A 23336-nucleotide genomic window follows, 5' to 3' on the forward strand; every position below is an offset into this window, starting at 1 on the left:
TTGGATTTTTTATAGTAAGGAATTATGGCACTTTGTTGACACCACACCTGCCTATCCAATATTGCCCCCCCCCCCCCCCCCCTCTGTTAAGATGATGGAGAGCATATGAAGCCTAGACACGCTAGTGCTAAAGGAGTCACTTCTCTTCTAGCCTTGAGGAAGACAAGTCCGCTTGTAGAAATGTCTGCTCGACACAACCCTTGTTTTTCGATTTTTTATAGTAAGGATATATGGCACTTTGTTGATGCTGTGACTGACGACAATGAATTATGCTTGAGGCTTTTGTAACGGGCTGAAGCATTTAACGACCCACTCGTCACACAATTCGCATTGCGTGATGCTTGGTTGTTACTTTACTGTTCTAAAACGCATATCACATATCACATGTTAGTGTGATTTCTCAAGTGTGTTCAGATTGTTGGGCGATAAATTGCCTTTGGTGCGCATTATGCATGTTTAGTGGCATGGAATTACTTTTGTTCGTGCATTGTGGTTTTCACAAGGTTTTGCATGATGAAAAAGGTACGAAAATTTGTCAAAAGCATGTTTGTTTATATCAATATACTTCACATATTGGACGAACTCTAGGAAATCATTTCAATTAGATTTGGTTGTTACAAACGATCTGGTTGTAGCTTGGTTAATTGCTGCGACACAAAAAATATGCATAACCATCAATGAAGGAGTGACTAAGCCCAGGAGCTTGGTGAAGTTGCAGGGTAGTTGGCCACACAACTGTGAATGAAGTCTTGTATTTGTGCAGTACATTTTTTCTTTTTTTTTTCTTTTTGCTCTTCGTGGTCCAGAATGCTACTCGCATCAGCCAGCTGGAGTGTGAGTTAGGAAGCTTGACTGATGAACATGATGGTCTGAAGCATATGCATGACGTCTACAAATTCAAGGTGGGTCACTTTTGTGTGAGGTCACTTTATGCTGAAGAGGGGAAGTTTCAGATGTTATTTTAAAAGGCTGTGTCAATCAGGAAGCTTATTTTTGCCATTATCATAATAAGAGCAGGGGTGCAACAGCTACGTCATTTGTGCAATTATGCGCCAAACGTGTCTACATGCGCCATACTGCGCCGAATTACCACTGTGTTTCCAAGCTCGTTTATCAGCAGCATACTGCACCGCAGAAGCCAAACGTAGCCACAAGGTGCGACAGCCATCAAGCAGCGTGTCCTAAAACGTGGTTGAAACATTGCGTTTTCAGTTTCATTGAAAAAGTCATAGTTACGTTTTTGTCAAGGCTGTGATCGCTCCAGCAGCAGCTGTGAATGTTGATTCTAAGGGTGCGGTCGCTATGTGTGCGCACTATCATGACAGGCATCAGCATGAATGGCTTGTGAACCCTTCTGCATGCTGCACTCTCAATGCGTAGAGATTGCGAAAAGAGCATCTCTTCCTGGTGGGGCCGTATCCTCTTACACCAATGTTTTGTTGTTAGGCAACATCAGATTTAAACGAGCCAGCTCTCAGCCTTACAGTTTATTGCGATCGCATTCATTGCTGTGTTGAGTGAAGCTATTTTTTTTTTATAACCTAATGGCACTGTTCAGAAAAGAAAAAAAAAGAATGACAGTAACAGCGTTAAAAAGAAGTGGTCGTGGTGTCTAGTTTCCGAAGCAGCCTAGGAAAGGCAGGTGTACTAAAATGCTCATCGAGGGCATGCACATATTCTCGTTCATTTTGCCGCACTTGATACTCGTGTGTTCGGTTAAATAATGGGCGGCTGTACAGTACTGTCCACTGTTATGGGGAATACTACAATGAGAACTGTTGATATTACTGGTCTTTCAACAGCAAGTGCATAAGTAAACAATGTTCATGCACGGCACTGATCGGTCAAAAGAAGTCAAAGCTGTCAATCAATGATTGTTTTAAAGCAAACCTAAGCCACTATGTTTTCACAAGATAGTGAAATTCAAACATATCGTCCCGTTAACAGTGGATCTGTCTGTACATAACTAGAACAGTCACAGTTGCACTGCAAGGGTAAAGAAATGAATGCGATAGTAACAAATTGTCATGTTATACGAAGTGTGGCTGGCAGCTAACTCTCTTGAATCCAATCTCGTATAACTCTACAGAATGCTGGTGTATGAGAATATGGCCACCCCAGAGAGAGAACGACACTTTTCGCGTAGTATTTTCGCGTTAAGGGTGCAGCGCATAGCGAGCTGCCCGTTGATAGCTGCCGAGCTTGCGGGCGCGCCAGCCATCGTGACCACGACACCCATAGAAGCAAAGTCCACAGTTGCTTCTCAAGCGACACCCCACCCCCCTCGCTTGCTTCTTTTCATGCTCCTTCAAGACGGGTGGAGCGCTGCCTCCCAAGCAGGGGGATGTCATTGCATGCTCCCTCCGAGTGATGGAGAAGGGCTGGCTCGTTCAATCTCTGCTTTAGGTGCGTTCATCGACCCCGGGGGTAAAATTCGATGCGCAGGGGTATGTTGCCAATTCGGACTTTATTTGAGACATGATGGCACCGTCGAAAACCCATCGAGAATGTCCATTGTAATCCATATCGCATGTTAGTACTGCACAATTTAGTCGAGTGTTTGAAAAATGCAGCATTCTACAAATGTTGTTTTACGAGTGCTGTGTTATGGGGCTACATCTGCTTTGAATGTTCCTACTGCTCTAAGTTTGCTTCAAAAAACTTCTGGCAGCTTCAAGCCTGCTCCAAAATGTCTTTCTGGCTGCTTCAAGCCTGCTACTAAAGGAACTTTTGCCTGCTCTCGGGACTTCTCCCGAACTCATGTACTCTCTTCCACCCCTGCAAGGTCTTGCACCTTTTGCAGGTGCCTAGATTTAGGTGAACAAAGAATCCCAGGTTGTCGAAATTTCTGAAACCCTCCACTACAGCATGCTGTTAAGGCCCTCCTTAGCAGGGCGTTTCGTCCAGGGCCTCAAGCTGACGAACATAAAAGTTCGGCTTGAACTTGACAAGATAAAGAGACGAACAAATGCCTAAAACATGAAATGAGATGACACCTTAGTCCGAAGCATTGGGTTGCTCCATGTGTGCAATGAGGCTCAGATGTGGTCTTAACTATTCAACATGCACAATGTCACTTCCCGTGTTGTTCGCGAGTTCGATCTCGTAGTTCACGGGAGACAGTTTGTTCACTATCTTGTGAGGTCTGGTGTACGATGTAGTTGTTTTCACACCGGACGTTGGAGCCTTGAGGAGCACCAGTTGTCCTCTTTCAAACACAATGTCCTTGTGGCGCTTGTCAAAGTGCTGCTTCCGTTTTTCTTGAGCCAGTCGGATGTGCGGTGCCGCGAGCTCCCTTTATTTATTTATTTATTTATTTATTCAGATACCTACAGCGCTTAAGTTGGCATTATTGTAGGGGGGAAACAAACAACAGGTAGTATATACAACATGAAAAGCAACAAACATTATGTAGGAATAAAGATAATATCAACACTCTACACATAAATGACATTATAAAAAGACTAAATATCACGTTACTAAAAGGTTGATACAGGTTGTACAATACGAAAAAGCAACAAAACATAATGTTAAAGTAAAAACTTTTAAACATAAATTAACATTATAGATACATAACCTCATAAGAAAGACAGTAGAAAACACAACTAGGCAGAAGCTGTAAATTGTGAGTTAAAGTTCAAAATATCCCACATATGTCATGTAAAACCTAGTTAAACAAACATTCTGCGAGGGCTTCATCAAAGGAAGTCGGTGATGACAGTACTACTTCATTCGGGAGACTATTCCAGTCATGGACTGTCCTTGGAAAAAAAGAATGTTTAGATAGGTTGATCCGACACCTATATTCTCTAACCTTCAGTGAATGGTCTACGCGGGCAGATCTATAGGTAGAATCAAGTATGTAGGTTTCTTTCCTTAAGCCTGTTGCACCTATAAAAATTTTGTGGAACAGTTTCAGGCGTATGTACTTCCACCTGTCCTGCAAAGACAGCCATCAAAGATTGTCCCGTGTATCGGAAGAGCTTTTTCTGAAATCATAGTTTGATGATACAAATCGTGCTGCACGCTTTTGGATGTGCTCTAATTCGTCAATACATGTCTTTGTACCGGGGTCCCAAGCGGAACATCCATATTCTAATATAGTGCGAACATTTGAAAAGTAAAGAATTTCTAACTTAGGGGGGAGCTTGCTTGAAGTTACGCCTTAGGAAGTTGAGGACCCGACTAGCCTTCGCTGCTACGTAATCAATATGGTCATTCCAGGAAAAGTCATTTTTGTATAAAACCCCTAAATATTTATAGCTGGGTACAATCGTTAGGCTTTCGCCATCAAAAGAGTATTTCGTATGCAAAGTATGACATTTTGTAGAAAACTGGACAATGTTACATTTAGAAAACTTTAGCGTCATATTCCACGTATTGCACCATAGTAGTATCTTGTCAAGGTCACTTTGTAGTTGTACACTGTCATTCAAAGTATTAATTTCACGGTAAAGACAACAGTCATCGGCATACAATCTGAGACGGCTTGATACTCCTTCGCCTATATCATTGATAAATATCAAAAAAAGAAGAGGCCCCAGTACAGATCCCTGAGGAACACCTGACAAGACTGTTTTATGTGATGAGGTCATTCCGTTAAGAACAACACACTGTTTTCGGTCAGTACGGTAAGCCTCAATCCACTGAAAAAGCGCCGTGGGAATACTAAGTGCAGACAGTTTTACAAGTAATAAATTGTGTGCTACCGAGTTGCAGGCCTTTTGGAAGTCTATGAAAATACAGTCCACCTGTTTGCCATTATTAATCGACAAAGCTATATTATGAGAAAACTCAATCTAATGAGTGTCGCATAAGAGACCTCTCCTAAAACCATGGTGTGCTGGGGTGAAAAAATTGTTTTCTTGGAGATGAGCCATTAGGTTAGAGTAAATGATATGCTCTAGTACCTTGCATGAAACACTAGTTAGTGAAATAGGTCTGTAGTTTAGACTCTGTGTGTTATTGCCGCTTTTGAATATAGGAACTAAATTTGCTGTTTTCCAGTCACGCACTAAAGCACCGGAATCAAATGACTTTTGATAGAGAATCGTTAGAAAAGGGGCAAACGATGCAGCAAAATTTTTTAATACATAATTCGAAATGTGATCGGGTCGGGGGGCTGTCTTCACATTCACTTTTCGTAGTAGCGTTATTATTCCCTGCTCTCAAAAGGATATATCACTCATTTGTGGTAAGTTCAAAATAGTTTTCAGGCCACTGGCCTGGGGGATCGACCGTATGAATACAGATTCGAAGTAGTTACTGAACTGTTCAGCCTTTTTTTTGAGGTCACCGGCATAATTATTGCCATCTATATTATTTGGAATGGGATCCTTCGTTGTTCGCTTGGTTCTGAGGTACTTCCAGACTTCTTTTGGGTTAGATTTTAATTTTTCGCCCATTGCATCTCGATACGCGCTTTCTACATTGCGCATTTCTTTTGCTATATTTTTACCGAGTTCCTTCATCTTGCTGAAAAAGTCTGGAGTCGGCGATTTGCAGTACCTGCGATACAGGCGATGTCGTTTATTTATCAATGCACGAATATTTCTACTAATCCATGGTTTATCTGTCTGACGCTTAGATGTGATTAGTCGAGACGGAACGAATGACTTCGTGAGCGATAAAAGTTTGGTTTCCAATAAGTTTCATGCAGATTCTATGTCAAGGGCAGAAATGTGCTGTTTGAAAAAAGGCAGGAATTCATCAAGCTCATGTGATAGTGAGGCAAAATCGGCCCTGTCATATTGGAACACCTATCTCGAAGGAGGAACATGTCAACGCTTTAAAACACAAGATAGGTGTGCAAGAACAATTTCATGGTCACTTATACCGGGTAATAAATTGACAAAACTACTGAGAGTGCGTTCAGAACAAAACAACAAGTCTAGCACATTTGCACCATTTGGGGTTATTCTCGTGGGAGTTTGTACAAATTGGAACAGGGTATGTGCATTAATCATTTCACGAAATGCAGAGTAAATAGGTAACGAAGTGGTTATTTTCGGCTGGTGACAGAGCCACTCAATATTTGGTAAGTTAAAATCTCCTCCATGAACGGTATGCGTTGCATCTAAGGACAGTAGTATGTTACTTAAGTCGAATATACATTGAGGTGTATTGGAAGCAGGTGGTCTGTAAAACGACCCAAATGCTATCGAAGTGCCATTAGCTAGGGTGACCTTGCACCAGGCTGTCTCACATGATGCACTTTCAACCTCAATACGAGTACAATTCAGACTACTGTGAACCATGACGAAAACACCACTGCCACGTGAGTTACGGTCCTTGCGGTACACTGTGTAATTTGATAGGAATATCCCATTGTTAGTTATAGTGCTGTCCAACCAAGATTTAGTACCAATCACTACTTCAGGGGTAACCAGATCTAACAGCGAATCAAACTGCTCTTTTTTTTGTTTTTAATACTGCGACAATTTATGAGAATAACCTTTAAGTCGTTCACTTGGCGCAGTCGTTTTTCGGGGGTATTTCGTGATGGCTATTGGCTCGCCCGGATTACAGAATCACTCTTACTGTCATAGAAAAACACTTCATGTCCCATAATTAGCTCATTGAAATTCAATTTAAAAGAACCACTGCGGTCACGGGCAAACTGAGCCAATTTATTTCGAGCAATCCTGACATTTTTCGAATAATCTTGGCCGATAGAAAAATTTGTTTCCCTCAGCTTTGAAGCAGCCGCAAGCGCTCGTTGTTTATCTTTGAATGACAAGAATTGGACAATCAGCGGCCGTGTTGATTCTACTTGGTACTTCCCCAATCGGTGTGCTCTTTCAATGGATGTTGGACTGACAGATATCTAGTTTATCAGTAAAAAAGGAAATAACTTTTTCTTCGGATTCTGCCCAAGATTCGTTTACAGTGTCCAGAAGGCCGTAAATTATCAAGTTGTTACGGCGCGATCGATTATCTGAATCATCTTGGCTATCATGCAATGCCGCCAGTGATGAAATGGTTGTTTCAGCTCGTGTGGACATATTTTTAATTGCCGCTTTTAAGGGCGGTACAGACGAGGCGCATGTTTCTGCGCGTTCCACCTTGGCAGCCAGTTCCGTTACTTTTGATTCAATCGCCTGCTTGTCGGACCGAAGCGAACGAATTTCGTTAAGAATGTCTGTCTGCGTTTGCATCAATGACGGCATCTGCATGATAGCCTCAAACATTTTCTGTTCCTGCTCAGCTGAGAGAGTTCCAGGGTTTTTCTCGATATCACCACAGCATATTAAACACGTTTTGATAATGGCCGCAATGCATTCACAGTATCACCCGATACAACTTATTAGGTCAACAGCAATCGTACGCACATGGCGGGTGGGATCTGACGCCACTTTTTTGAACGCTTTACCCCTTACAGTACGATATGAATAACCAACCTGTAGAAATACAGCGTGTAAACTTCTGGCATCCATGGCGGCGCCAGATCCCGAAGTGGCTGGGAGGAGGAGCAGCTTAAGTAGTTTTCTGTCTTCCGATGGGCGTTGTTGCCAACCAGCAAAGTCGTTGACAGTTTTTCGTCTTCTGATGGGCGTTGTTGCCAACCAGCAAAGTCGTTGACAGCTGGCAGTGCTGATAAGTCCAGTGGCGCTTGACGAAATCAAGCATCGATGAAGGCCGGGCACGTACAGTCCGCACAGCCGACGTTATCGATAAGAAGACACGTTGCGTAGGTCGGATGAAAGGCAGTCACCACCTGCAGAAGCTGTAGAAATACAGCGTGTAAGCTTCTGGCATCCATGGCGGCGCCAGATCCTGGCTTTTTGTAGTCGTTCCCGCACTACCGTGAAATAGTTTGATTCTTCTTTGAGCTCTGCAAGCTCTTGGTGGCTGTATACAACATCTAATGGTAGCACCGAATCCCTACCGTAGACCAGGAAGAAGGGAGTTTGGCGAACTGTGTTTTGGTACCTGGTACCCGGTGTTGTAACAGAATACAATATAAGGGAGAAGGGAGGACATCGTCCCATTTTTCTCCCCTGGCAAACTCTGCGGCCTCTATGTTCCGGAGTGGTTTTGCCTCCACGAACTTTGTGAGGGAATCAATGGCTACAATGATGTACGTGTAACCTTTTGTAGTTTTGAATGGCCCTATTATGTACATCCCAACTATGTGAAAAAGGCTGTGGACTTCTATTGGCTGTAATAGACCTAAGCATATCCAGGACTTTAGTGCAAAATGCATCCTGACGCTGCTCACCACCCATGTTGTCACAGAATCGCAGTGATGGATATGATACTGCAAGAATTGATTCAGCATCATAAACAATGGGGGGATTCCTGGAAAGACAATTTGGTGCGCTGTGCAGAATTCCTGATTTATAGATGACATAAAAAATTCCTGCAGAATCAGTGACCAACGAAGAAGGCATTGGTTTCCTTCCTTGTAGTTTAAGACCCAGCAGAATGCATGGTGGTCGCTGACAACTTGAAATTTTCGGCCAATAAGGTATGGTCGTAGCTCCTTTAATGCCCATTTTACTGTAAGAGCTTCCAGTTCTGTCGAAGAATAATTAAACTCTGTGCCTTTAAGAGATCGACTCAAGTATAGCACTGGACAATATCGTTGCTCTTCATCTTCTTGCAGTAATAGACCTCCCAAGCCGAGCCGAGATGCATCTGTGTGTACTTGGACACCAAATTCTGGTTTTTCGAGAATAGCTTAAAGACAGGCGGCTCGCACAATGCGCGCTTTAATGTCTCAAATGCCACTTGCTGATCTTCTTTCTAAGACAAAGTAACGTTTTTCTTAAGGATTGATCGAAGAGGTGCTGCGATAATGCTGTAATTCGGGATAAATTTCCTGAAGTACGATGTGAGCCCAATAAATGATAGTAGTTCCTGTACATTTTGAGGAGGCCAGAAAGCCTGAACCGCTGCCAGTTTCGATGGGTCAAGAGATACACAGTCTTTTGTGACAACATGGCCGAGATAATTGATGGCAGTACAAAAAAAGAAATAATTCTGTGGCTTGAACTTTAAGGCTGCTATTTCGAACATTGTAAATATTTTCTGAAGGTGCGAAACCTGTTCTTCAAATGTCCGGCTGAAGACTACGCAGTCATCCATATACACAAGGGCATTGTCGTATTTAATATCATCAATGATCATATCCACGGCTCGCTGACATGTGAATGGGGAACCTTTCAGGCCAAATGGCATCCGGAGGAATTCGTAAAGATTCCACAGTGTGACGAAGGCAGTTTTTGTATGTGATCTGGATGCATGGTGATCTAATTCTGCATGCCTGCAGCGCATCTTCAATTCTTGGGAAAGGGTACACAATGTCCTCAGTGACGGCGTTGAAGCGTCCATAATCAACGGACATGCGCATCGTCCCGTCTTTCTTTGCTACAAGGACAAGGGGTGACGCCGAAGGACTTCTAGAAGGTCGCACTATATTGGCTTCATTAGGTCCTTGATCATACTTTTGACGAGATGAAGCTGTGCTGGTGACAGTCTGTGAGGACGTTGCGATATTGGCTTTGCATTTCCTGTTGGTATGCAATGTCGCTCAACTGTGCAGAAGTCTACATTTGTACCTGACTGTCCAAAGCAAACCGAATGCTGCACCAACTAATCTTTTACGAACTGCAGCTCATTGGAAGATAACGTTCCAATGTTAAAACCGACGTCTTCTATTGTGATTGAACGGTGCTGCGGATCGACGAACGCATGAGCTGGTGGCGCATTAAGGTCGTCAAGAGAAGGAAGGCATGAAGTTTGGAAGATCTGTTGGCAGTCCTCTCCAGAAAGTTCAGTATCTTCAATTCTGCTTGCTTCTTCAATGAGGCCTATTGTCATCTGCTATGGAAGCAAGACGGCTTGAGAAGTGCAGTTCGTGATCAAAACGTTCGTTGTATTTTCCGATGCAGCTGTTACCATGGGCTCCACTATGACTGAATAGCGGTCGCACAAGAGCTTTGTCCTGGTGATGACCATTAAATGATTTTCATCTTCCAACACGCGATGCCAGGCCACAGGAACTAACTTCCGCGATAAAGCTGGCAGTGGTTGCTCCCTAACTAGGTAGACCTTGCGTAGCCTTTGGGGGGCTGATACCGCGAAGCTCTCCGAGCCCCAGTCGATGACGGCTCTTGAAGTCCGCAAGAAGTCATCGCCTAGCAGTATTCCTTCGTCAGGTAACTGGGGAACAACAAGAAAGTCATGTTTCAGTGTTTGGACGTTCACTGTCACCACAGCACTGACTTGACCTAACTTTTGTAGCTGATGGCTGCTTGCTCCTACCAAATGTAGGGATGAAGGCCTTATGCTTAATTCGAGTTTGTCAACTATTGGTGCCGTAATCAAGCTTTTTAAAGCTCCAGAGTCCAAGATGCCTTTAATCGTTTGTCCGTTGATGGCGACAGGAACAGAAAAAAGTACTCGCTTCAGAGATGCATGACACCTACTCATTTACTGGGGCTGCTCGCGGGAATCGGCGTCACCAGCTGTTCGTTTCCCCGCTGTTGTGAGCTGGAAAATGCAAAATTTTCCTGCCACTTCAAAAATTCGGCAGTTAGCAGTAGACGACGCTGTGGGACAAAATGGCCACTTCAGGAGCAGTTCAAGCACAGTTTACGAACTCTCGGGGCATTTCCTTGCAACCTTTCAAAAACGTGTTGCGGAATGAGTCGATTGCCGTGATGGTGATAGCTTCGCTTTCATATTCCCTCCTTTTAGCTTCTTTCTCGGAGGTACTTCATCATCTGAGGAACCGCTAGACTCTATGCTGTCCGCGTGTTGATGATGGTGCATATGCTTCCGAGGCGAACGCTTTGCCATATTACGGCATTCGGCGAACGGCGTTGTGGATGGCGTTTTGCGTTCTTCCTCAGCCAGAATTCGAATACTCTCCTCCTAATCCCTGATCTGGTCAAAGCGCAGAAAAGAGCTTATCATATCGTCTAGCCGCGTAAATGTTTTATCAAAAAAGTGCTTCTCTGCTTTGGGTGACAGAGTAGCCATGATAACTTGGCACTTTTCTTTTTGTAGTACAGGATAATTGCACTCTTCCATCAGGTCCAGCTTTCAGTATGCGAAGTCTGTACATGACTCGCCTGTGCGTTGCATTGCGCCGAACATTCGCTGCTTAGATGTTACACTGCAGTCCCTGTTATAACGTTGGCGGAACGCTGCCTTCATGTCAGCCCAACTATTGATACTAGCCACCTTCATTTAGTTACGCATCCATGTAGATTGTTTAGTTGGGAGCCTTGAAATAATGAACGGTATGGTGAACTCGTCGGGAACGCTGAAGGTCTTAAACCAATAATCAACTTGGTGAAACCAGGTGTTTATATCTTTCCCGAGATGCAGTAAGGAGCTCGCCGCGAAACTCGAAGGTCGGTCGAGAGCGTCTTCACTGTTAGACATGCACACGTGAGCATCGCTTCTGGCTTGTCTTTGTTGCTTTCTGAAGCTACGTTTGATATTTATAGACACACTGCTCTCTTCTGCACTCATGCTTGATTCGGCGTCAGAAGTTTCATACGTTTTTAACTCTAGACGCTCAGTGCGCTCTACTAGTGGAGCAAGTAAGTTACATAAAAGGTCGTGACCTGCCTTAATCTGAGAGTCAAGAGACGGTTTTTGTGTGTCGTGGTCTTTGGCAGCGTCGTAGTCTTTTGTGGCATCGTGGTCCTTGAGAATTATCAATTTCAGTTCCTCTAATTCGCTCCGAAGCTGACCCATCTTGGTCCTTAGGACATCGGCTTCGGACACAGCTGACCGATAGGCTTCCAACCGGGCGGCGTCATTCAGCTGCTCGAACATGTCGACAGAACGCGGGGCCGTCGCCATCTTGGGATCAAGGAGCCCACGCTGTTCAAATGTCAGTGGTTGAGCCAAAAGAGCGCGCAAGGAGTGACGTCCCCGCATAGATGTAAACATCTTCTTAGTTCACCTCAAGCCGTTGGGCGCCAATTGTGACATGCCGTTGTGATCGTCGGATATACTGGGATCCAAGGCGGCCTAAGAAGGACGTCCACACTCTTTCAAGATCAGGAAGGGACTGCCAGACCCTTTTTTTTATTCCACAATCCTCGAGTGCCTGTGAGCTCGGCGCCGATTCACTTCGTTTTCCTTGCGCAAAGACGTGAGACACGCACCGAGCGTCGTCTGCTATCGCTCGTCACAGTCTCCTAGCCTTCCGTTTTTCCATCCACTGTGTGCACGCTGAAATGTTACCAAAATGTCTTAAAACTAAGTTGCCCAACTTTCTATTTTATTGCAGCCAGCTAGTTGGTGCAATATCCTTCACTGTTTTATGTCTCCGCTTCTGTATAGGATCTTGCTTTTGTTTATTTTTTTGTGCTTATTTTGTGGGATTGCTGCTTCTGTATAAATGATTATGTAAACTGAGAGAATAATAATATAAAGCTAAATTTTCTTCCTCTGTGTGTATCATGAAAAAGCTCGTGTGTATTCCAAACACAGAGGTAGCTGCTTCAAAAGGAGATTTCGCCTGCTCCAATGGCTGTTCCAAAATGCTGGAAGGCTTTCCCCCCACTGCATGCGTGGTAAACAATTTTCTGTTAGTATTTAAATGTTGTTTGCCTATTCATAATAAACGATATTACTCCATAAAAATGTACATATAGGCATGCATTGATTGTACTAATTAAATTGGTGCTGCTTTCACATGACGTAATGATCCAATGCTCCTCAACGCGTCTTGAGCAACTTTTCTGCAAGCTCATGAAACTGTGCACGCAGTTTCTGGGTCGCTAAGATTTTGGAGCGACGTGGTTTTTCTACTTACAATTTGTCTCAGAAATGACGTGTACTGCTTCTCGGCACGGCCACGCATATGCACAGACGTTTTTGGTGACTTGGCTGTGCTCATGCGTCGAGAGAGTAACGACGGCGGGACAAGCCATCCACGACACAGGCGCAACCTTGGGAGCAGGTGCTTGCAGCGCGGTATGACTACAAAAAAGCTAAATAAAGGCACATCGTCTCATTGTAACAGCTTGTTATTTTCAAAAATAGTGTAAAGTTCAGAATAAATGGGGTTAAGCATACTTACAGGAACTGCTGTAAAAGCAGAAAGACGACAGCATGCACAAGTTGCTAGAAAGACTACTGGCATCGCGATCAATTTTTAGCGTTGCTGGACAGAAAGGCAAATCCGGGTTTAGAGCATTTCAGATGGAAAAATAATGCTCATAACGTAACTACATGCTTTTGGGATTAACTACTGCAGCTACGAACACTGCGAAGGGTAAGCTGTCTGTCGCCCCGGAAAGAACTGGTTCGAAAAGAAACCAGTTGTCAGTCTCTTAAATTAATGCCCAACTCCTGCATTATTTTGTTCCTAGTTGAATTATGTGCAGAAGTTGTGTCCGGAATGCACACCATTTGCCATAGAACATTCATAAGCGAAATCGGATGCTGCATCCACAAGAACATCATGAAGCAATGTCAGGAACAAGCATGGCAGTGATTTGGCAATTCACATGCAAGTGCTCACCTTGGTTCCATGAAACCAGCGTTGTGTGCAAGTACGGAGACAATTGCACCCAAGAAATTTTTTACTCTTTCTCAATGGTGTGCCTAGGCTCAAAGTTCCCTTTCGCTCATCCTTTCCAACTAGGAATTCAGCTTCCTTCAGGAGTCTTAATGATGCAAGCACCACTTTTTTATCCTCCCCCGCCTTTTTCATAAGCTATATAATTGTGGACACACGCAATAAAACCTTTGTTCGCAACATGTACTTTTGGGCTAGTTGGTTCTCAATGGCAGTAAAGAGTGCCAGCGAAAAGAAAGGACCAGCCAACGAGGAATGACACATACAGCGCCTTGTGTCATTCGTTCTCCCCTTGTTATTGCTGGCGCTGTTCTGCTGCTTTGTTGAAAGTCAGGGCCTATCTTCATGTGTTGTTGGAAAGTTCAGATTACAGCCTGTGGAGCTGCAACATACGCAATATCATAATTAGGTGGGACCACAACCATGTGATGCTTATCAAGCCATATGTGCAATATGTTGGAAGACGGTAAACATTGCAACAATGGGGGAATAAGCTTTAAAAAGCCATCAGGAAAGGGTGAAGCACCTATCCAAAGCTGCAGCAGGCGAGGGCTGCTCATTCGTCGCAAATTTTACGCAAGTGACAAACTTGACGTCCCAGGCGACTTGTGTGAAAGCACGACAACGTCCTCTTGAAACTGTGACACTTGACGCAAACTGTAGAAAGCATGATTCCATGATCGAAGCAGAAATATTGTAGATGATAAAACATGTTGTTGCACTGCTCCTATACCTCCAGTGAATCCATTTTGCCACTAATTCAAAAGATGTTTCTAGGTAGTGAAATTGCATGGAATTTCAGTTGTCCTGTGAAAAATTGCACCTATGTGGCATGCCACAGTCTGCACCATTTCTTCACTCCACAAGTACAAGAAATGGTGGAGAAGTCTGAGCATTTTGCTGTACTTTTGACGAAACTTTAGAAATGAAGTGACTTGATGTTCACATCAGGTTGTGGAACAACTGTGAGGTAACATCCAGATATCTGACTTGCACATTCTGGGGTAACACCACAGTGGCCCAAACGCTCACGTCCTTTCCCCTAAGCAAGGTCGCGCAGTTTTTGATAGATGACTCAAATGACTTTTCTAAAAGTCACAGCCATACATAAATTATGACTTTCAAGCTCAGTGCTTGGATCATTTGGCTTGCACACATTGCATAATGCTTACAAGGCAAGAATGCATGCAACGAGCAGGCGAATCGATACCTATCTGTCCAGCGTATTCTCACTCTCATGATGCACCGGCCTGTCCTAAAGATTTTGCTGAAGAGATAGTAAGCTGTTTTCACTTACTTTCATACCCACTGTTTGGTCGAGCACATGCCAGTACTGGAGGGAGCTCTGCCTCTGTGGGAGCACTTGAAGCACTTCACTAAAGCAGCGGGGGACCACAGGCTACCCTTCCCGAAGTGTAGAGCATATGAAAATGTCCAATCTTTTCTAAAGCACCAGATTGCACCTGCGAAACTAAACTTCTCCCTAAACATTGCAACAGTTGTGCAGCCTTTCATTGTTCTTTAAAGGGCTTCTCTCAAGACTTTTTTTTTTGCTGAAAGAGCTTAAAAGAGTCTTGAGGAGCCTCGTTGCATGAATCAAGATGTGTTCAGTACTGACAGTAGTCACAAGCATCGCAAAAATTCTGCAAATTAGTGTTTATCATGCTACCTATTACACATCACTTGAGAAGGTGGACGATGGACGTGCAGCTAGGAAGATCCTAAAGAGCAGGAAAGCAAGTGCCAGGTGTGTTTTTTGAATTTAGAAGCAAGTGTCTGAAGTTCATTGGGAACGTGACCGAGAAAATTGTGGAGAGAAGTTTTCTTAGGCAACCTCTCATTCAAGAATTGTCATTTTTTGACCCCAGAAAGATGTTGAAGACAGAAATGTGTCTTGGGAAGGTGAAAGTTGTTCTTAACTGTTTTAATTGACTACAAGCTGCTTTCTGAGAACAAGAAAGCTATTGTGTGTGCACAGTATATTCATTTCTGCCAAGAAACACCCTATGAACTGCAAAACTATGAAAGGGATTGCAATCTCTTAACATTCTTTTCGTATTCTTTATGAAGCATAACCCCTCATTCTCAATCTTATGGGAAGTGCTACTTCAATGTTAAGAAGCGGATCGCTGTCAAAAATATGGCAGAGCTCTCTGCAAGGCCGCCAAAACCCATGGTAGGCTGCTTAATGTTTCACTGTGGAAAGAACTGAAGTCACCAGTGCGCCAAGCCAAGCATAGATATGAATTGCACATGGACAAACACTTAACACGTGCTAAGAACAGATAAATGACCGCTATGAGACATAAAGAACAGATATGTAACACGTGGCCTTATCTGTGCCGTGCGAGTGAGTGGGGTTGCTGCTGCTTGCGTTCGTAATCTCTGCTGAAAATAGTGGTGGGCTCGTGCCGTGTATTGATGTTTCTTGTAGAAAAGTCACCCTTTCTAACTTCACATGTTGCTGGTGATGTCCACACAGGCGCATTTGAAAAAAAAAAATCTCCCTTCTGCCGCTCGGAGACTGGCTCAACATACATACGTGCGATGCGACACGAACACCTTTCTTTCCCGTGCTTCTTCCTTCAGCGCGTGTCGCTGGTTAAGCAGATTTCGGTACAATAGGCACAATGGCACACGTTTTCTCCCAACACATCCAGAGGGGCACGACTAGCATGACGTGTACTTTCGAGGAATCTGAGCTACTGCAGTGCACCACTTGTTGAGAAGTGTCGAGGCATGGAAGTTTACATATACAGTTGAGCCCACATGTAACGGCCCACTTAAATCGAACTTTTCGTAAAAACGAACAATATCCGTGTCACCGTAAACATATACATTGGTTCAAAAGCACAAAATCGCACTTACAACGAACGTTCCAAGCGCTGCTGATCGGTTACAGCGAACGGAGTGTACGCTCTTCCCGGGAAACCACTTTCGACCTCCGATCAGGCATTAGCGAGGTGCCCATACATTCTTATTGTTAAACGCTGATCCTGCCTCTGCGCCCCTCTAGTTTCGGCTCTCCCCGACCGCTTTTTTGTTCCACACCCCTCCGTCCTTCTCCCCCACTACTCTGAGCACCCCGCATCGCCAGACGAGGCCCGTGTTTTCACACTGCCACCGATCTGAAGACCGGTAAGCCATCTACCCTGTTTTTGATCGCTGGTACTGTCGCGTTGGCGTTGCCAACCAGGAGAGACCAAACCATTTGCTAACATTGTCAACATCCGACTGTATCGGTATCTCAAGTCCCGTTATTTAGGGAGGCGATCGCCGGGCTAATTCCAAGGACCGAAATATCGCCCCCCCCCCCCCCCGAACTGCATTACGAAAGCGTGGACAATTTAGAAGTGGTCCTATTTGGTGCGCCAGCGGACGCCGGCTGTGGCCCAAAGAACAAGTCAGAGCTGAGAGTTGATAAACAAAACAAAATTATATTCTCAATTATGGCAGATCAAATCGATACAAAAATATGCACACTCGACAATAGTTGAATACGATATGTCACCAACCAAACAACGTACTACACAGTACAATCAGCCACACTCGAAACAACGGACACAAACAACAATATACACTACAATGCAGTCGCATGCATCGAACAACCAAGACACTTAAAGACTAAAGAGTTCTAAAACTCATTCAGTCCAAAGTCCTTGGAACAAAAGTCTGAATGATACTCTTCCGAGAATCACTCACGCAAAGTTCAGCGCTGTTGTCGTTCCGCTGCATCCGAAGTTTCTCTTCCAGGAAACCTCGCGTCTTCAATTGGCCGCTTTCCAAGCACCAAACTTCTTCGCTGGTAACACGTCGGCTTCCAACGCGCAGCTGTTGCCTCGCGTCTTCGCTCGCTGGCGGTAGACACACACACTTGCCTGTAGCACGAGTCTTCAGGCCTCAGGTGGAAATCCTCTTCTTCTCCTCCTTTGTCACTGAGGACAAAAGGCTTCGCCGACAAGGCGGAACACCCTACGCATTCTGGCGCGAATAACCTTCTTCTCCTGCTTTGTCACTGAGGACAAAACCTTCGCCGACGACACGGCGGAACGCCCTACGCACTCTGGCGCATACTTTCTTCTCCTGATCTCCCATCTCTGGTGCTCGGTTAAATACCTTCCGCGCGAGATTCCAGAAAGTTGTCTTCATTTCGTCGGAGTGATATGCAGCGAAGGCTGGGGAAAGCGCGAGACGGTTCGAGGGCCGTCCGCGATAAAGGATGCAACCCTGCATCACCATGCCCTTTTTCATCGAGAACTTTCCAGGGCTTGCTCGGCCGCCAATGTGAGGAGGTTCGTCGGCGAACCTATGCTTCCGAGGGAAGAGAGACGCGCGCCCGGGGAGTCTTTGGATGCTTGTTTTCTTTATCGTTGACCTCGAGGCGTCACTGCGGCGTTTCGACGCGAGAATTTGGCGGCGCGCCCTTTTTTGAGCGCTCGTTTTGGGGCACTGCCCTCCTCTTTAAGAATATTATCTCATAATATTCAAAACCACACAAACGAGTGCGAACAGTCTTCACACTCTCAAAGACTGTAACACAGTCCGTCGCTCATGACACGTCACATTCACAACATATCACTCAATACAATTGTACATTGCAATTCAATCTCACAACACATAGAATATAGCCACAGGTACATGAATACAACCCTCCATCACATGCTTGAAGCAATACAAATGTACAAATGTCTGTTATTACAACAATTGTACAATACTATACATCACATCACCGCAACAAACGCTTTGACTCTCTCGACATACACTTGTGACACAGGATTACAACAACATTAACACAACATATGACACTCAGCACTGCCAAACACATTTCGATTCGACCTCAGCACCTATTCTGTGTACTTTGAGCGGCGCTTGCGCCCTTTCTTGCGGTGCTCGCTCGATCTCCTTGTTTTTCTTTGTTTTGTTCCGGCGAGCCCTTTCCAACGACGGTATCTGAGGCGGCGTCTCGGCCATCGTTGTTACTTCCGACACCGTTAACGGGTCATAACGTTCAACGGGTCTTGTCTGTTTATTTACCAGCTTGTTCATGTCACGGCATTGGGCCTGGCTAGCCAACTCCGTCATCTTTACACTGTCGGTCGGTTGAGGTCGTGCCGACGTAAGCCCAGCTGCCCAGCATGTGAACTCATTCAATGCGATCATCTCTTTATTCACTGTCTCTTGCACCCGGGCTTCCCCCTGGGCTCGAGTGAAATAATTTACGGTATTTTTCTTCGCTGTATCTCGCAGTTCTTGTGTCGGCGGGGGCTACATCTTCGGGTCTTCCCGCAAACGTTCTGGATCATTCGGCCCTCGCGCCCCGTCGATGTTTCCGATGACGAGGTCGTACAGGGGAGTCGTGGTGCATAGAGCAGTAACCTTCCCGCTGAAGTACGGGGTTTCAACCTCAATCTCTGCTTCAGGAAGCACCCGAACCGTACTGTCAATTAGGCAAACCGGTTTCATTTTGCCTGTTAACTCACTTTCCCGTACAAAATTTTTCCGCACGATAACCGTGGAGCTATCGGTGTCTCTTAACACCGTAATCTTCTTGCCTGCAACTTTTCCAGGCAGCGCTGGCATTCCATTCGTAACACCAGTTGGCTGTTTTGTCATTACAGCACCCACAATAAGAAGTTTCTCCTCATTTTTTAACTCTACGAATCCATCGGTGACGGCATCACCATCGAGTTTCGGTTATGCTAGCACACAGGATACCTGGTGAGTTTGTCTCACTTCGTTACGACAAGCGTCTGCTTTGTGCCCAGTCTGACCACACTTGAAACATTTTACGACTGTGGGGCTCGTCAAGTTAGTTAGACAGCTGTCAGCGCGATGACCCACTCTGTTACACAGAAAACATCGCGGAACACTCTCCGGTGCACGCTTCTTTTGTTCGGGTGCCGATTTCTTCGAATCTTCGGGACACTCCTTCTTGACTTTGGCTAAATTTGTGCCATCTTGTGCTTCCAAGAATTGGTCAGCTAATTCAAGCATGTCTTCAAGTGACTCAGTCTTCCTCTCTTTCAAGTACAGCGACAGGCTTGGGTGGCAACTGGTAAGAAATTGCTCTCTAATTAGGAGCTCTCTAAGCTCATCGTATTCCTGTGCTGTCCCTGAAAGTTCAATCCATCTGTCGAGATTATGCCAAAGTCGGGCGGCATACTGCGTAGCCATCTCACCATCAGCTGGCTTTCCTGTCCGAAATCTGCCCCGGAATCCTCCCACAGTAAATCTAAACCGCTTCAGTAAAGCAGCTTTCACATTTGCATAGTTGGCTGCATCGGTGGGCGTCAGCCTACCGTACACACTGAGCGCTTCGCCACTCAAGCAAGTACTCAAAGCAGTTGCCCATTGATGTTCTGGCCAATTCTGGCTCCTCGCAATTGCCTCAAATCTGTGAAGGTACGCGTCAAGGTCGTCACTCCTTTCATCAAACGCTACGAGCAGCTTGCTTGGGTGTAAGCGGAAGCCATGGTCCTCCCGTTCGCTGCTTTCAACTCTAGCTTGGACCGGAGTTTCACTTCGCTGTTGCAAACGGAGCCGCTCGAGTTCCATCTCGTGCTGCTGCTGCCGTTCCCTTTCAGCCATCTCCGCTTCTCTTCTTTCGCCCTCTCAGCTGCCAGTCTTTCTCTCTCCAGCTCCAACTTCAATTGCTGCTCTCTTTCTTCTTTCAGCTGCCGCTCCTTTGCCTCTCTTTCTTCCTTCACCCTTTCAGCTGCCAGCTTTTCTCTCTCCAACTCCAATTTCAATTGTTGCTCTCTTTCTTCCTTCAGCTGTCACTCCTTTGTCTCTCTTTCTTCTTTCGCACTTTCAGCTGCCAGCTTTTCTCTCTCCAACTCCAACTTCAATTGTTGCTCTCTCTCTTCCTTGGCCCTCTCAACTGCAAACCTCTCTCTCTGCAACTCAGCTGCTTTTTCTTCTTTGGCTCTCTCTTTTTCTTCTTTTTCCTTCTGGGTGACGCACTTCCGTAGTTCGGCCCCAGCAAGACCCATCTTCTCACCAAGAGCTACTAACTTTTCGAGATCCATTGTGCCTCGCAAATAATACCTTGCGGCGTGCAAAAAATATCTGCCTAAATCAGTATATTGGAACACTCTTCTGCACTCGTTAATGAGAACACTGAGCAACACACAAAATCGTTCCGATAGTACTATCAACAACTCGAGGCTCTTCCTCACTACTTTGGACACACTGTGCACCAAAAAGGTCCTGTCGCGGACGCCAGATTAATTGTCACAAGTCCCGTTCTTTAGGGAGGCGATCGCCAGGCTAATTCCGAGGACCGAAATATCGGCCCCCTGAACTGCATCACAAAACCGTGGACAATTTAGAAGTGGTCCTATTTGGTGCGCCAGCGGACGCCGGCTGTTGCCCAAAGAACAAGTCAGAGCTAAGAGTTGATAAACAAAACAAAATTATATTTTCAATTATGGCAGATCAAATCGATACAAAAATATACACACGCGACAATAGTTGAATACGATATGTCACCAACCAAGCAACGTACTACACAGTACAATCAGCCACACTCGAAACAACAGACACAAACAACAATACACACACAATGCAGTCGCATGCATCGAACAACCAAGACACTTAGAGACTAAAGAGTTCTAAAACTCATTCAGTCCAAAGTCCTTGGAACAAAAGTCTGAATGATACTCTTCCAAGAATCACTCACTCAAAGTTCAGCGCTGTTGTCGTTCCGCTGCACCCGAAGTTTCTTTTTCAGGAAACCTCGCGTCTTCAATTGGCCGCTCTCCAAGCACCAAACTTCTTTGTCGGTAACACGTCGGCTTCCCGCGCGCAGCTGTTGCCTCGCGTCTTCGCTCGCTGGCGGTAGACACACACTCTTGCCTGTAGCACGAGTCTTCACCCTTCAGGGGGAAATCCTTTTGTTCTCCTTTGTCACTGAGGACAAAAGGCTTCGCCGACAAGGCGGAACACCCTACGCACTCTGGCGTGAATTACCTTCTCTTGCTTTGTCACTAAGGACAAAACCTTCGCCGACGACACGGCGGAACGCCCTACGCACTCTGGCGCATACTTTCTTCTCCTGATCTCCCATCTCTGCTGCTCGGTTAAATACCTTCCGCGCGAGATTCCAGAAAGTTGTCATCATTTTGTCGGCGTGATACGCAGCGAAGGCTGGGGAAAGCGCGAGACGGTTCGAGGGCCGTCCGCGATAGATGATGCAACCCTGCAACACCATGCCCCTTTTCATCGAGAACTTTCCAGGGCTTGCTCGGCCGCCAATGTGAGGAGGTTTGTCGGCGAACCTACGCTTCCGAGGGAAGATAGACGCGCGCCCGGGGAGTCTTTGGATGCTTGTTTTCTTCTTTATCGTTGACCTCGAGGCGTCTCTCCTGTGCTTCGTCGCGAGAATTTGGCGGCGCACCCTTTTTTGAGCGCTCGTTTTATGACAATCGGATCGTCTGCGTCTAGTGCACGCACGTACGTTCTTCCTCCAACTCTGATAATGTGGGATTCGTTTCGTATTTAAAACTTGTTCTCGCTCGCTTCGCACTTGGCTCAGCATGTCCTCCGGACGCGTTCGGAAGTCCGAAAACGACTGTTGATTTGTACGGACCGAATTGCGAAATATCCAAGTTGGTGAGGCCATGAAAACCTGCTGGCGCAACAAAACGATTTTTTGACCACGGCCGCCGATTCTTTGAATACCGCTGCGCGCACCGATCCAGGCAGCCGTTATTTGACTTCTGCACGCGCAGGCACTCTTTCAAGTTTTTCTATGTACGAGTTGCGCGTTTCACGGACTTTTCAAGCAAGCTACCCAACCTGCCTTCTTACCGTATGTTTTGTTTTTCAAGATCTCCTTCCCGCCACATCCTCCCCTCTTGTTATCGCAACTCCTTGCCCTTCTCTCCCAAGTCTGCTCTCCTCTCTTGATCACAACCCCTTTACCCGTCTCCACCGCTCTGCGACGCCCGCCACGCTGGCTCGAATTAATTTCGTTTTCTGACTGGAAACGGGCCCAGAGCTGTTCCACGCGTTCTGGCATGTGTGTCGCGTGTGCGCGCTTGCTCGCTCTTGGTGTGCGTGTGTGGTCAGGACGGCAGACGGGGGAGGACTTGCACGCTTTTTCCTGCCTCTCAACAAAACGTCGAAAGTGTGACCGCTTAGCTTGAGCGTAATCCGCGCATTAGGTGCCGCGTTGCGGAGCGCTTGCTCATAGCTGTTGACCACCTGACAGCCAACTTGCCGCTTCGGGGGTCCCGGTATTTAGCTGTGGAGATGGTGAAAATCTCGTGGGCGGTGGTGACGGCTACATGTTCGTAAAACTGTCTTTGCGAGGGCGACTTTGTCAACGTCAGGCCCGATACCGAGTCTGAAGCTTCCGAACAGGATCACTCTGGCAGTGATTTGTGGCAGTGCGTTGTCTACTCCAACCTGGAGAGCGAGTGGGACATCTGTTACTATAGTTTAATAACGGCCTATGATCATGTCGACACTGCGGAACCGTGCACCGATTAGGGCATTGTGAATGAAGTACGTGGCAAGAGCGATTTGGAGGAATCAAATTGTGAGAACGACGAAACTTTGAAGCCAGTGCCTCATGCAGCTTATGTCACGGGCCTCGGCGACCGAGCACCCTACCATTTTAAATGAACTCGAGACCGCCCTTATCGCTTCTGCTCTTCGAAACACGTGTATCACACGCTTTTTAGGGCAGAAAAGTTTCTGTTTTCACTTGCAACTTTTTTAAAAACTGTGTTTCACTTACTATTCGGCATACAGCAACAACAGATGCCGCGTCAGGCTC

General features: G+C 45.7%; 1 protein-coding gene across 1 annotated transcript in view; it reads left to right on the forward strand.

The window, feature by feature from the left end:
* The window catches only part of LOC119165910 (golgin subfamily A member 1), a 687968-nt gene that overhangs the window by 204023 nt on the left and 460609 nt on the right, over positions 1–23336 (forward strand). The window contains exon 7 of the mRNA XM_075884494.1: positions 807–902. Within this exon, the coding sequence (XP_075740609.1) occupies positions 807–902 (96 nt within the window). The remainder of the gene's footprint in view (positions 1–806; positions 903–23336) is intronic.

Source organism: Rhipicephalus microplus, unplaced genomic scaffold (assembly GCF_043290135.1).
Source record: "Rhipicephalus microplus isolate Deutch F79 unplaced genomic scaffold, USDA_Rmic scaffold_34, whole genome shotgun sequence".
Classification (NCBI taxonomy): domain Eukaryota; kingdom Metazoa; phylum Arthropoda; class Arachnida; order Ixodida; family Ixodidae; genus Rhipicephalus; species Rhipicephalus microplus.